Here is a 16,083-nt window from a genome sequence, read left to right as displayed (position 1 = left end):
AGACCCACATTATAGCTCATGGGTTGAGACATTGATAGTTCACAAGTCAAGAGAAGGTTTAGTTTTATTATAATAATAAATTTAGACAAGAAGTGAACTAAACAAAAGACGAACAAACTGGGGACACTATATGTTGGTGTAATATATCATAAATATAATAAATTACAGTTGAAAATAAAATGATAAAAATAAATAAAAATATATTCATACTGAGGCGCGGATATCTCGTTCTTTTTAAGGAGATTTAAGTCCACTGCGGCATAATCTACATCTATCCAGTAGTAGTACTTTTGATTTGTCCCATTTAGGATACAACAACCCAAGCCCCAAGCCATGTTATTCAATAATATTGGAAAAATGGCAGCATAAGGTAACAACTAGTATGGAAAGCAGGTCGCCTTTGGAAGCCTTCGCCGGTAAACAAAGCAACGTTATACAACTCAAACAACTCTGGATCAGTTGAAGAGTTCAAAACTCCACATAAGAACGTTCACCTTCCTTCAACATATAAATACTCTCTTTTATATAGTGATTATAGTTGAAGACTTAGAATATTTTTCTTGTCTCAACTCTCTCTTTCACTACACTAACCTCACTACACACTACAATATTTTTCCATAATTCTCATCTTTTCGCCATACACTTCACAAAGGAAAAAACACTATTGTTTACAAGTGAGTAATTCTTCCTTGTATTGAATAGAAATAATGTGGATAATAATGTAGGTAAATGAATAGCCAAAAGGTTACATAAGTTACAAGACATAATGAGGTAGAATAATGGGTGAAACGAAAAGTTGGTGGCTACAAAAGTTACTAATAACTAATGACCACATTCTACCACAATTGATGAGAGTAAAGATGCACAAATATAATGCCTACCAATGGACATAACATGATACATAATGTGACATATGATATATTTTATTAATAGTAAAATGTCACACTAACAATCTCCCACTTAATTTAATATTAAAATAAAAAGTACTTCACCAATTTAGTTGAAGGGAGACTATGTATAATGAAGGCGTGTTCTGCATTGAACCTTCAGTTAGTATAATAGTAACCTTTACTCCAGAATCAGTAGTAATCTCAGACTTAAACTATGACTACTTAAAAGAAATAAAGTATCACTGTTTACACATAATATTCAAGGTGTTGACATAAGCTTTAATAGCCAGCACATTACCGCCTTGTGTTATCTTGGTTTTCATGAGTGTTTTTGAGAACAATCTCATTCTAATAGAAAATGGCTTATTTTCACACTCACATAGGTGAAATCTGTCAAAGATGCTATTCTGACACCCCACTCACACGAGATAAAGACTTAACCTCCACAAATCATTACATGATAAATGCGCTCACATTATAGGGATTGAATAAAATTATTAACAGTGCATTTCACAACAATTCATCATATGATTCGTTTTTTCCATTGAACCTGGTTATAGAATCTGTCGTCCCCAGATTGAGTTTCCTCATAAATGACTCAGATTTTATGAGCTTGAAATCATCCCCCTCGATGAGCTTCAGGCCCTTTATATTTGTAAGGCCTTAGTCTATGAATCTGCAAGATTATCATAAATTTTAACACAATTAAATTGATGATACACAACTGATCAATATGATCTCACAATATTGTATTTTCTCCTCATGAGTATGAATTTACCGTTATAATAACAATTTTACACTCTATCAATAATATTGGTCCCATCATAACTAATCAAAGTTAGAAAATTTATTTTCTCAAAATAAAGTGTTTGATATAATAAAATCAATTCACTTTTTCACTATTTAAACTTAATTTTTTTACTTCAACCTCCAAAGTAGAGTTAGCAAATAATATAATTTGTTGTTCTCAACTCCAACAAATAGCATCAAGTTTTCTTATCCTCACCAACATAACTTTTAAGTATAGCATAATATTTTTTCTCATAAAACACCACCAAGTTTCGTACCAAGTAAATATACCCGATTTGCTTGTACATGCTATACTATATACATAATATCATATCAAGTGCAATTAGTCACATCTCTAGCTCATATCTTTGATTAGGCTAGCAAACTTCTTTTTTATTTGTCACATAATTTTTACATATTTAATTTGAATCAAAAGAAATTGCAAGACTCGCACAATCAACAAAATTGCATTTCACAATTTTTCAATAAAATGTGACTTGTCAAGAAAAGTTTCATCACATATTTTTATCATTTTTTTCATTCCATCAAATTTATCTCACCCAAATATTTAATGTAAAAATGGCTACTAATTAACTTTTTTTTAATCATTTCTTTGATAACATGTTAGAGCCAAAATTTATCAAATCATATCCAACAATAACATGTGATTTTTTCAAGACTAATAAATGCACTTGTAATACTCGTTTTACAATTTTTGTCAAATATTCAAAAATCACAATTTCACAATGATTTTTTTTAGTTCATGATCCCACTATTTTAAGAATTTAAATATCAATTTTTCATCAAAAGTAGTATCACTTTATTCATGAAAGATATTAGGTAAAAAAATTCTTTACCTTTCCTCTGTTTGAATTGAGCAAATAAAAAAATACTTTACTCATACATCTCTTCTTTTCCATCTCTTGAAGAGAGCGACGTTGAGATCTCAATGAGATCCACACTTTTTCAACTGTAACAAAAATTTGAATCTCCTTAAAATTGTAGGTGTAATATACCACAAATACAATAAACTACAGTTGAAAATAAAATGGCAAAAATAAATAAAAAATATATTCAGGCTGAAACGATGATAGCTAACTCTCTTTAAAGAGATTCAAGCCCACTGCGACATAATCTACACCGATCCAACAATAATACTCTTGACTTGTTTCTTTCAGAATACAACAGCCCATTACACACTAGACTAACCTCATTACACACTACAATATTTTTCCACACTTCTCATCTTTTTTGACATACACTTCACAAAGGAAGAAACACCATTATTTATAGGTGAATAATTCTTTCTTGTATTGAATAGAAATAATGTGGATAATAATTTAGGTAAATGAATAGTAAAAAGGTTACATAATTTACAAGACATAATGAGGTAGAATAATGGATGAAATGAAGAGTTGATAGTTACAAAAAATACTAATAACTAATGACCACATTCTACCACAATTGATGAGAGTAAAAAGGCACAAATATAATGCCACCAATAAACATAACATGATACATATGGTATATCTTTATTAATATTAAAATATCACACTAACACTATAAAGATATATCTTTCCTATTAGAGTAAATTAAGCTAGTGCATTCTTAAGACTAAATTCATGATGGCTTTTGCAGAGAAATTGCTTACAGTAAATATATAAAAGAAAAGTTTTGGATGAACTAAGGAACTTTTAGAATATTTGTATTTAAAGACTCAAAGGAACATGATAGAATGGTAAAATAATGAGAATAAAATAATAGTGGATCATTGTCCTATTGCAATCATCAAATATCTAAAGATAGCTGTGTGTGTGTCTGTCTGTCTGTCTCTTGATGGGTGTATATTTATAGGATTTTATAAGTAGATTTATTGGTTACGTAAGAGTAAATTGGCGTAGCAGATTATTGTATTGGACACAAATGGACTTTCTAACTAGGTTAAAACTCAAAGGCACTTGAACACATTTCATAGTAAAAAGTACAACATTTATTTATGTAGTAGTTGTTCTCCGGAAAAATCGTCATTCCTTTTAAAATAGTAGAATTTGTAAAAAGGGGTTAATAACAAGTGAATTAAGGTCAAGTTCCTTCCCTTTAGGCTAAAACATCAGGTCGTGGTTCAATACAAGTGAAAGATCTTCTAAAAGGGAATGAGTACAAGTGATGAGGGGAAGGTCGTAAGGCTTCGATGATCCTAAATGGGGAAGAACAAGAAGAATAATCTAAAGGTTCTAAGGATTTCTTTTATGATTTTTATTCTCGGGAAAACTTCATTTTTAGGGGTAAAAAATTGAATCGTCGCCTCAATGTGAAACAACAACATGCTAGGGTACTGAAAAGGTTATCTCGTAGCATGTGTCTATGCTCTGACGCACGCTTGAATTTGATTAGAATCGGACAGATGAATGTGCGACTCAAGATTGATTGTTGGGCTCCCTAGTGTCATGATGATCGACATATTTTCAGAGTGAGACTTCTCTCGCCACCCGTTCGCGAGCCAAACCTACTTGAGCAAATGTTCAAGGCTTCTTGCGATGTACCAGGGAAAGTCTTTTTGATTCCCCAAATCGCCTGCAGACGTTTTTTTCGTATTTAATTTTATCGTGTGTCATGTTATGATTCGCTCTTTCACTAGATCAATTTTGCCTCATGCACCAGTAACCCTGAAACTAAATACGTTCGCAAGAATGAAACTCAAAGGAATTGACGGGGGGCCGTCCCCAGAAAAGCTTTTTTTTGAGGATCCGACAACTTATGCAGGAACTTTCTTTGGAGAAGGTAATAGCCAAAATAGGATTCATTTTGGCTAGAGCGCCAGAGATGATGTGTGAGGAAAAACACTTCGATTTCCACTACATAGTTCCAATTGATCTAGCATATCTTTGGAGCAGAAAAATAAATTTTATAAGTGATATTTTAAATTTAGTGGAAATATGTAGCTCCTTTAATTATATACATAACCTCAATTAGAATAAACCTAAAGTTTTACGGATGATTATCTAATGAATTAAGATACTTTTACTGATGTAGATCTATTTTTATAGTTCCTAATCTTAGAAATTTGTTATAATTATCTCTCTCCTCCAATTTAGACTTTATTGTGATTGTTTTCATCCTTTTTTCAAGTTTATCCTTTGTTGATACATGTCTTCTACAAATTCTTTATAAAGCTGTCACACATTAATCAATAATAACAAACATTATTTTTTATCTTCCATTCTCTTTCTCTTAATGGTATTAGAGTGCTTCTAAACTCAAAATTGATAGTGTAACATAAAAATACGTAAAAAAATTAACGTATATTTCAAAAGAAAAATTCCTTCATAACAAAACCTTATATTTTATATTTTCTAATATATTTATACATAATTCGAATAAAAAATAATGAATTAAGTTAAAATAAATTGAAGTGACCCAACACCCCACACCCACACCCCGTACCATACGAATTAAGATGGTTAATTAGTTACATTGTACAGATGCATGACTAATTGCACCTGCCCTCCTCATTAAACGTTTTAGAATTATTGTATCGACCGACCACTAAGGAGCTTCCAAAACACCTATGAATGAAAAGACAAATAAATTAAGGATGCACTGAGTTCCACATGGGATTGCTTCCAGTACCAGATCTTGAATGTCTTATATTCCCAATTGCCTACTATCACGTTCTTCTGTTTTTCACTATCCATTAATTGATTTTAATTAATATATAGTAGAGTATATGATTTTATGGTTATTTTTGGAACATTGTCATTTCTTGAATTGAAGATAACTATAAGATCTTAGACATTCAACCACCCAACATTATCCTGCCACAACCATGTGCCTAAGACAGGTTAACATCTTCAGCTAACTTCGTCGGTTGTAAATTGGATCACACCACAACCTCTATAAACTACTTTCTTTTTTTACAGTACCAATTCATATGATACATTTTTTTTATCCACTCGTTTAGTTTTGTAGGTAACGTGTTAAGTTTGTTCACTCTCTCAAGCGGCGTTTAATACGTAGATAAGTTAACAACATAAAATATGTAGCTCCTTTAATTATATACATAACCTCAATTAGAATAAACCTAAAGTTTTACGACTTATTAAGACTAATGCATATCATTAAGTATGTCACTTACTCCCTCCGCCTCAAATGCTTATCACATTTCGCTTAAACGAAAATTAAATTACATGAATTTTGACTTAAAATATACTTTTTATCATATTGATATTAGAAATTGTTTAATTTATAATAATTTTTGTATGCTTTTCGAATATTATAATTTTAATTTTAAAATATTTAATTAATATAATTTAATTTAGTTCTTTAATCAAATTGACTCTTAAAAAAAAGGTGAAGCATGGCAAACGTATAGTATTGGGCATTAATTCTCTGTGGTTGGTTCAACTCTACTAGTCAATTCCCAAGTCAGACTAACATTTCCAAGCATCGGCGTATATAGTAAATTTGCCAAGAAAACCTAACAATATATAGACTGTTTGAGCAAGTGGCAGTGTGTTGTTTAAGTTAATTAGTTGCATTACATGTAACTAGAAATTTGTGCACCCTTCAATTTATGATAAACTTCTGTGTTTAATATATCACAATATTTTTTTATATGTTTTTTTTATTTTATTTTAATGAGATGAGTTATAGATCCATAAATATCTAAAGTTTATTTCAGATGACTTCATGAGATAACAAGGTAACTCGTCTCAATTTATATGATACACGTTTTTTTACTCAGTTTCAAAAAAAATGGATACATATTTATATTTAATAACAATTTAATTTTAAAATATTTATTTAACCCTTAATGAATGATTTATAACCACACAAATATCTGATTTATTTTAGGCCAAAATTTCAAAAAAACAATAAAATTCACCATATTAAGTCAAATAATACTATATAAATTAAAAGGATTGAGGGGGGGCTTACGTAGAACATGTGCAAAAGCCCACTGGCCAAAAAAATCCTTTACCATATACGACCCTTGCATTGACTATAATTCATAGAACATGAGACTTTGAGGATAAAAGATGGAAGAACATCATTGGCTAAATTTTTTAATGCTTTAAACAAAAGAGAAAAACACAATAATTCGACTTTAACTTAAAATTTTTCCATGTGTATGGGAACATGGTTGCTGCCATAGAGCCGCCAAAACAAGGCAATTAATTAAGATGGTCTCACTGTTCTAGACTCCATATATACATATATAATACTATCTAATAAAAGAATTTTAAACTATGTATGTTATTAAGAGTGCACCATACAGAGTCTTCAAAATCTTGACCCAGACTCTGCATGCCCATGGGGTATGATTAGGCAATGTCCCTCCCCTTTATTTATTCTACGTGGAAATAAGATCTCTTGTTGGTTATTTACAAAGTGAATATAAACAAATAAGTTTTTATAAATTTCTTATACGTAAAAATAAAAATTTCTTACCAAAAAAAACACAAGTTTTTATTTTAAAATATTGTAAATGCCTATCTAAATCTTTATCCCCTCGATCAGCACGAGGATTGCACGTGCACCTATGCATCGTTGTCAAAATTAGCTAGGAAAGAGAAATGATGGCAGTTCTTGTAATTTCCTTCTTAGCTAGGGGCAATTTGACGAACAGAAATTCATAAAAGCCAGTTGAGCGTTCGTGAATTTCATCACATAATCAAATACATAAAAAATGAAGGTGGCAGCCATACTGTTGGTGCTGCTCTTTGCTTCCGTTGCTAATTCGTCTCAAAAGGATGGTAAGTTTCTACTATTCTCCATCTTTCTTTTCCTTTATGTTTTCATCAAATCAATAATGTTTTATATATGTTTCATTTGGCACATAAATTGTCTTTTACATGCATGCTATAGCAATTTTTTTAGTGTCCCAAGCGATTGTTTTAATAACCTTATGATCGACGCCTTCACCATGCATCCTATAGCATTTACTAAAAACGTCAAGTTTGCCACTTGTTAACATTATTATCATCCTCCAATTATGAATTACTTACTGCAACAAAGATGTTAGTCCGATCCATATATATAACTTCCTTAGTCGTCCAGCCAGCCTAATTATAGCAAATAATACTCCCTTCGTTCCAAATAAGTGTTATTTTAGAAATTCAAAGCAAAAATTAATACTTTTTCTTTTTTAATTTATATGACACTTTTAACAAATTTGTTATCTTAGGAATTCAAGACAAACAAATCTTTCTTTGACCATAATTTTTTTATATATTTTTTAAATATCTTGAATTATCAATCATTATGACTCGTAGTACTTTTTACGTAGTTTTCAAATATTTAAATTTTGTTTCAAAAACCTTAAAGATTCCATGCCTAAATCGAAAAATCCACAATTAAAATTAAATTGTTTGACTCTCAAAATCCGAATGAAACCACATAAATTAGGACAGAGAGAATATGTTTTCCAACCATACCTTATGTTCCTTCTTAATAGTGTTAAAATTTCCAAAAAAATATTTATTAACTAAAATAATTTAATAAACCACACATTGTATTTATTAATTTTTCACGTGATTTTTGCGACCCTTATTTAGACAAAAGAAGTAATAGTAACTTTTAAAAAACATTCATTTAAGTGATAGGATGATGCGGCCATGTCCCCGATCTGTCGGCACCATTTTGGTATGTCATTCAATACCCCAAAAATTAATTGTACGGTAAATAAAATAATTGCTACGCAATTAGCCCTTTTATTCTCATCAAGCAAATGGGAATGAGATATACGGGGTAGAGAGAGAGGAAGAGGGGACTGACTTTATTTATTCATGCATGTGATACTTACTGAAGATAATATGTGGTGGCAACCAACATGACATGCTCTTTTTCCCCACTTAGCTAAAAAAACTACTTTGTTAAATCTAAGCTCTCCGATTTATATTACTTGATCATTATTAATTTAGTATATTTCTTAAAAATAACTTTAATTAGATATAGTTTTTACTAAACTAACTTTATTAAAGATGATTTGAAACTTTATGTTTGACTACAAACCTGTTTGGATGGACTTATTTTAAGTAACTTATAAGTTGAAAACTGCTTATAAATTAAAAAAAAAAAGTAGTTGCAGCCCAACTTATTTTTTTGACTTATAAGCTGTTTTCAACTTATAAGTTACTTAAAATAAGTTCATCCAAACAAGTTCAATTATTTATTGGGCTTGTTTTAAGTACAAAATGACTTTAAGTTAGCCAGTCAAACACTCAAAAAAATTGAAAACAGCTTATAAGTAACTTATAAGTCAATCCAAACGGACTCTACATCTACTTTATGTAGTACTCCTAAGGGTAGTATAAAAAAAAGTACTAATAAACTCTCTTAATTTGGTAAAATAAACAAGTAAAATGAATAGATATAGCAGCCAAGTAAAATGAACATGGAATATAAACTTGATCCCTCGGGTCTCGAGTTGATCCATTGATGCAAGATCTACCTAGTAGTTAATGTAAAGCCTATTTACACAATTAATCAGTAAATCATAAAAAGATAATTATAGGTTAATTTCTTTTTAAATTATAAACGATAATTTGTAGTATGGTAGAAATAATAATTGCAGATTAAAATCGACAGGCACAAGTTCATTTATATGTAAAAGTATAAATATTGGATTATAACTTGGATATATATAACTCAAATAAAAGTTGAATATATGTATGTAATTCCTTTTTGTTGTTTGTAATTTCATCAGGAATATTGCCAAACGGGAACTTCGAGCTAGGTCCAAAACCCTCCCAAATGAAAGGCACAAAAGTAGTAGACCGTCACGCAATACCTAATTGGGAAATATCAGGTTACGTTGAGTACATCAAATCAGGCCAAACACAAGGCGATATGCTCCTTCCAGTGCCACAAGGAGATTACGCAGTTAGGCTCGGCGAAGACGCATCTATTAAGACCAAAGTAAAAGTGACAAAAGGAGTTTTCTATTCAATTTCGTTTGTGTTTGCTAGGACTTGCGCGCAAGAGGAGAAATTAAATGTGTCCGTTTCGCCTAATTCTGAGCCGAATGATTGGGGAATGCTGCCGTTGCAGACAATGTATAGTTCTGAAGGATGGGATTCGTATTCCTGGGGATTTTTGGCAGAGGCAGATGAGATAGATGTTGTGATCCATAATCCAGCTGTGGAGAAGGATCCGGCTTGTGGCCCGCTTATTGATTTCGTTGCTCTCAAGGCTTTGAAAACACCCAAAAGACCAAGAGGTAAGCAAGGCGAGTGACGTTTATATTTTAATACAATTTCATTTGTTAATAGACAAAAATTAAAGATTAGCATATTTTAAAAGCAAATGGTGCAATTTTATGCTACAAAATTACCTACTTATAAGGTCCATTTGGGCTTGAACTTGAAATCCCAAAATGATAAAAACACATTTGTATTTTCTTTGAAGTTCCTATACATATACTACTACTATTGGTAGAAGTTTTTTTCACTTAAAGGTAATATCTATGCTCTGTGGAAGTGGATTCTGGCCTAAAAAAATAAGGAAAGGAATTATCTTAATATGTTAAATTGCATTTATTGGACAAAAATTCATAACACTACAAATAATAAGATAAATCATAACCTTCCAAAGTCACTAATTTACTTTATTTTGAGTTTGAATTTTATTCGTCCTCACAGAGAAAAATCTACACCATCAATATATCATTTTTTATAATAAATAACCTGTCTTATTTTCAGAGTTTATAGATTTTTTACATTATCATGTTAACTTAATAAATAGTGATAATAACATTTCCTAGCAAATCTAATATAGTAAGTAACCCACACAATAGTCTCTTCACCCACAAAATAGAAAATTAACCCATAAAATTGCATGCAGGCAACATGTTGAAGAATGGCAACTTTGAGGAAGGCCCATACATTTTCCCTAACACAACATGGGGCGTTCTAATTCCTCCCAACATCGAAGACGATCATTCTCCGTTACTCGGATGGATGATCGAATCTCTCAAAGCAGTAAAATACATCGACGCTGAACACTTCCACGTGCCCGAGGGCAAACGAGCCGTCGAGCTCGTGGCCGGAAGAGAGAGTGCCATAGCACAAGTAGTGAGGACAAGACCAGGAAAAATATATGATTTACTTTTCTCAATTGGAGATGCTAGTAATTCTTGTGAAGGATCAATGCTTGTTGAGGCATTTGCTGGAAAAATTACTATGCAATTCCCTTATGAATCTAAAGGCAAAGGTGGATTCAAAAGGGCTAGGCTTAGGTTCACGGCAATTTCTCCACGCACAAGAGTGAGGTTCTTGAGCACGTATTATCATATGAAGAGTGATAATTCGGGCTCGTTGTGTGGTCCTGTGGTCGATGATGTGAGATTGGTAGGAGTTCGCAATCCCCACCTTCCATAGGTCTTTTTTAATTAATTTAAATATAATATTTATTGATTGAGTTTAAGTTTTATGCATGACAGAATACTGTGATATTATTCCTTGTAATAGTTGATGTATGTTTGCTTTTTTGATTTCATGTCATAGAAACAAGAGAGTTAAAATGTACTGTTACGTTAAATATTATTGCATTTTACATATATTTATACAAAATTTTCGAATAATTAAATGAAAGAACCTTTCTTGGTTCAACATAGTATGTGTTGTTTTTTCGCCTCTCTATTTCCATTTGAAAAGAATGTGCATAAGCAAAAATTCCAGGATTAGTTTTAGTGACACAAAAATTCAAGACTGTTTTTGGTCTCTGTCTCCTTGAGTTCCAGCTGCTCAACTACTCAAATTCTCTCTGTTGTTGCATGAACCTGCAAAAGTAGAATGTCAACTGTGCTATTTTAAATTCTCCAGGCATATTTATGCAAATGGTAATGTTTTAGATAGGTGTTTTCTTAATTTTCACCAACTCTGTGCACTACTGTTCTGAAGGATTTATTTCTCAGATGGTCACTCAACTAATAGAGTCGAGTAGTTATTTTCTTAGAAAGTCACTCTTCTACATTCCAATTTTTTTCAACAAAGAAAGTGATTTTTTGTGATAAATAACTATTAGTTGAGTGACTGTCTAATAAATCAACTCCTTTTTTGAATATAAACTAAAGCTCTGTTGAAGGAACTGATTCTCAAGATACCTGAGGACATTTATCCTCGCTAAAGCTCTTGCTCCTGACCTTAAATTCCCCTCTGCTTGTTGTAAGTTCATCTAATATCTCAGCACCACAAATATCTACTCCACCTTCCTCATGATCAGTTCCATTATTAGGTGCTTCCTTTTCCTTATAAAAACAAGTATTTGATGATATACTTGAAAATAAAATCAAAAGATTGAGCGAACATTTAACTTCTGGGATACCTTAGAAGAGAAACTGTGCAGACGTTGAGGGGAGCCAACAATTTCCTCATACTCAGCTGCATCTAGTTCTCTCAAATGATGAGGCTGGAACAGCTTAGGGAGTAAGTGTTGTCTTATGCTTAAGAGAAGAAAAAATGGCAAGGGGAAGAGAATGCCAGCTATGGGGATCCAAGTCACTCCAAAGCACAACAATAAGTACACAAATTGGAAAATTGTGAAAATGGCAATGTATCTGAATGGGACTGACTCCACAAAAGATGCATGCACCCCTTCAAGGATCCTGTCAAATGGTCACTCAAGTTAGTTGAAGAAGGAATAGAATTCGCCTATGCTCATATTTACCTACGAGTTAAATTTAAGTTCTAAGCATTGACACTGTATAAGTTTTTTATGCCATCATGGTAACTTTTCATATCAGTCTGATATAGTACCTTAGAAAAAAGAACGAGAACTTGCTATAACAAGTTAAATTGTAGAAGTTCTTTATATTGTTAATGTATATAACTTAAATCCTTTTTCATGTACGTACACCATCACAAAGAGGTAATAATTTTTTAAAAGTATTTTGAAACGCGGACTTACTTAAATCTCCTCCCAGGGGTGATGAAAAGAAGCAATAATCTTTCCCAAAGTTGGTTTCCTGGCAGGCTGTCAATAGCCATATAAGCAAAATATCCCCAAAGAACTGAAGTTGGTATCTTCTTTATCACTGGCATAGCACAAACTGATGCTGCTACTAGTAGTGACTGTAATAGATTGCTTACTCTTTGTTCATTCACTCGGACAGGCAAGTAAACATCTATGTGTTTCTCAGGATCAAATGCGACCTCTGCTTCACTTCCATTTTTGTTTTCAGTACTTTTCATTACTGCCTCCTTCAGGAGTTCCAACTCTTTAGCTACTATGGTCTGCAATAGGACACAAACCATTAATTTTTACAAAGCTTAATATTCATCGATCTGCATGTCATCAACACCTGAATGAACTAAGATGTACATTACTGTGTACTAAAACATCATTTAACAAATGAAATCGAAGAATTATACAAGAATTTTTGACAAATTAAACACAATGCCAATAGCTGTAGCTAGGCAGCAAGAACTAAACTGATAAGAGGTGGAGACTTACATCAGGAGAACTATCAATCTCTATGAAAACTGCTTGCATATTGCCATAGATTTCGGAGTTGCTAGCCTTTCGCTTTATACTCTCCTTGGCACTTTTGACCATCTTCCTCCGAATCAGCTGGTTCACATTGCATAATGTTTTTCGGATTCAAAAGAGTAGAATCAACAAAATCACTAGTATATATAACAATCATTTATTGGATTTTCTAGCTAGTATGCTAATTACCTGTCTCTTGAGAACAGCCAAGCTTTTCGTATGCATAGGGGACTGTGGCAGGACACCATTTGAAGGAGGCACACCAATCAAACCACAAAGCAAAGTCTAAGGAAATACCATTCATGTAATTGGATAATCTTCAGGTTGTTACTCCAGTGATGAAAAATGAAAAACAATAGAAGAAATCAGCTATAGATGAATACCATAAATCCCAAGAGCAAGATGTCATGATGATAAGCAGAAGGATTCTTGAGATTGAATTCCTTTTGTTGTGCCATTTGTGAAGCAGCAGTGTGATCAAAGAAATAAAGTCCAGCTATCATTAAAGCTGGAATTAAGGCAGCAAAGATGTATGTTGGAGGAACCTTCCCCATATCCTGCAATTCAGATCATGCGTCCAATTTCAAGATGTTTCAATAACCAACAGAAAATTAATCTATCGTTCCGTTCACAATAAACACACCTTGATTACAGTCCAGTGATGTGAAGATGCAGATTCCCAAGGAAGGGGACTAAAGAGCCTTCTAGGAACTCCAGATGGAACTTTGCTTGGCACACCATATGAGAGTGCTGACCACACAAGAACCATTAAAGGAACACCATAATCAGCAACAAAGCTTCTGAACCAACCTGATTTAATGAGAAAAGAAAGTAATATTAGTTAGTCGATAGTCATTACATACATGCAACTTCATGAAAAGATTTATATCATATACATCGACAGTGTAAGAAAATTATATCACTAATTACATGTTTACATCACATATATACCTGTTCCATACCACCATGACCTTGCTTTTCTGCTTTTCAATGATGTGTAGAGAAGGCCAAAAGAAAATATAACTCCAAGTAACCCGTTTGTATAGAGCCACTGGAATTGATATTTCTCTAAACTTGAGTCCTCAGCTTTCGGAACTTTGAACTCACTCACTACCCCCTACAAAATCACATTAAAAGTGCTATCTAAAGTTACATTTTCATAAGCTAAATTTGACATACTAAGTTAAGACTTGATACTATTATATCAGATATTACGAAGAGCTGAATTTCTAAGAAGACCTCCTGTTTCCCCTTGCGGTTACCTTAATTGCCTCTTGAATAAAAAGCACAGAAATGAGCATCCCAAATGTCTCCCCAGCTATCCTTGTAAATCGATTGATAATGTAGCACGCGTTAAATATTGCTAGAAGAAACAACAAGAGTGCCGTCCATACACAAACCCTGCAGAGTAATAGCACATCATAATAAGTAGGAAAAATATTTCTGGATCATCTCAACTGAATTTTCGATAAAAATGTAAAACACAGACGATTCTAATCAACAACATACCATCCAGCCCAAGCCAAGTAAAGACTCTGTCCCAATTCTTGTCTCCCTTTAGCAAATTTGTACATGTAAGTGTACATAATAATAGTAGGTTCTGCAACTCCTAATATTAAAAGCGGCTGCCCGCCGAATATTGAGTGTATGATACCACAAATAGCTGTTGAAACTAAAGTTTCCACAGCGCTAATGCTTCCATCTAAATCAAGATGCAAAATTATATATATAAGTCTATAGTATTAAACGTGTTTTTGTTAATTAATGAAGTTTAAAATGTTAGGAAAAAAGTAACCTGTATCTCTGCTCAATTGTTCTCCAAAGGCAATTACTGGAAGAGCAGATGCAAAAAATATATACGTAGTTGGAGCCAATACCCTGCATAAGAAAAATAAAACATGTTCAATGTCATTTTGTGAATAACATTTGAAAAAACGGAATTTAGGCTCTGTGAATTAAAGAAAGGAGGAGGTCAATGTTAACAAATAGTACGTGAATCCAGATGTAAGTCCAGCAATCCAATCGTGCTTGTAACAAGATGATCTTCCTCGAAAATCATCGTTAATGCCTCTGAATGGAGCTTTGAGAGTACTCTTCATCATCTCCGATGAATAGAAAAATACTGGTGGGAGGAATATTGATGAGTACGTGAGTACCAAAATATTTACGACTACTATTCAACATGTACTAAAGTTCAAAAAAATGGGAATAGTGTACAATTTCACTATGACTTGTAGCATTTGTCATTGGAAACAACATAGTAAGTTCTTTTTTTCTTCTTTACAGAAATTTAAATAAAAAACATAGGACTATAGGAGGATTGTGTTCCTCGTGTCAATTTGACTTGTCAAAAGAAATGGAAAAATGAAAAAGGTTTAACAACATAAACTACCCAAAGAGACGAATGAGTACAATGACGATATGGGCTAATTTCATTATATTTCATGTGTCTTAATTACTTTCTTTTTAGTCTATTTTAACAAAAAATGTCATTTTCTATATTTAGTTACTTTTTATTCCTAATTATCCCACATAACATGTATAATAACACAAGATGCAAAGAACATTTGATATAGTATACACGTTTTTATTTAAGACTATAAAATTTAAAAATCTTTCATATTTTCTTAAAATTTGTAGCCACTCAAACCGCGCTGGCAGGGTGCTTGGGCCCCCCTCATTCGTCTCCCTCCCATCCCCAGCTCACGCGAGCATGCTTGCATGCTCATGGGGTGATTAACGAACCCTATGCAGAAGCGCCAAGGAACCCTAGTGCGGAAAGCGCCAAAAAATATTAAATTGACAGTCTGCCTTTCGCGCACCGTGCGCGTTGTGCGAGGGCACATGTGCTTTTTTTTGAAACAAAACACTCTCGACAACGGATATCTCGTCTCTTTGCGTTAATGAAAAAAGT

The 16,083-nt window shown here is 32.6% G+C and overlaps 2 protein-coding genes across 2 annotated transcripts; one reads left to right on the top strand and one right to left on the bottom strand.

The window, feature by feature from the left end:
• Nucleotides 1-7,350: 7,350 nt before the first annotated feature.
• On the top strand, nt 7,351-11,199 carry LOC129901109 (protein DUF642 L-GALACTONO-1,4-LACTONE-RESPONSIVE GENE 2-like). Its single transcript, XM_055976226.1, has 3 exons — nt 7,351-7,435; nt 9,388-9,900; nt 10,524-11,199. Exons 1-3 carry the CDS (start codon nt 7,369-7,371, stop codon nt 11,057-11,059), a joined length of 1,116 nt encoding a protein of 371 aa, XP_055832201.1. The 5' UTR covers nt 7,351-7,368; the 3' UTR covers nt 11,060-11,199.
• LOC129901108 (boron transporter 4-like) lies at nt 11,180-15,419 on the bottom strand. Its single transcript, XM_055976225.1, has 13 exons — nt 15,162-15,419; nt 14,965-15,047; nt 14,679-14,871; nt 14,432-14,570; nt 14,121-14,286; nt 13,813-13,979; nt 13,553-13,726; nt 13,359-13,454; nt 13,134-13,250; nt 12,588-12,913; nt 12,006-12,285; nt 11,785-11,928; nt 11,180-11,460 (listed from the first exon to the last, which is right to left on the bottom strand). The coding sequence occupies exons 1-13, from the start codon at nt 15,269-15,271 to the stop codon at nt 11,434-11,436; spliced, it is 2,022 nt and encodes a 673-aa protein (XP_055832200.1). The 5' UTR covers nt 15,272-15,419; the 3' UTR covers nt 11,180-11,433.
• Between the last annotated feature and the right edge of the window lie 664 nt (nt 15,420-16,083).

Source organism: Solanum dulcamara, chromosome 8 (assembly GCF_947179165.1).
Source record: "Solanum dulcamara chromosome 8, daSolDulc1.2, whole genome shotgun sequence".
Classification (NCBI taxonomy): domain Eukaryota; kingdom Viridiplantae; phylum Streptophyta; class Magnoliopsida; order Solanales; family Solanaceae; genus Solanum; species Solanum dulcamara.
This window is presented reverse-complemented; position numbering and strand designations above follow the sequence as displayed.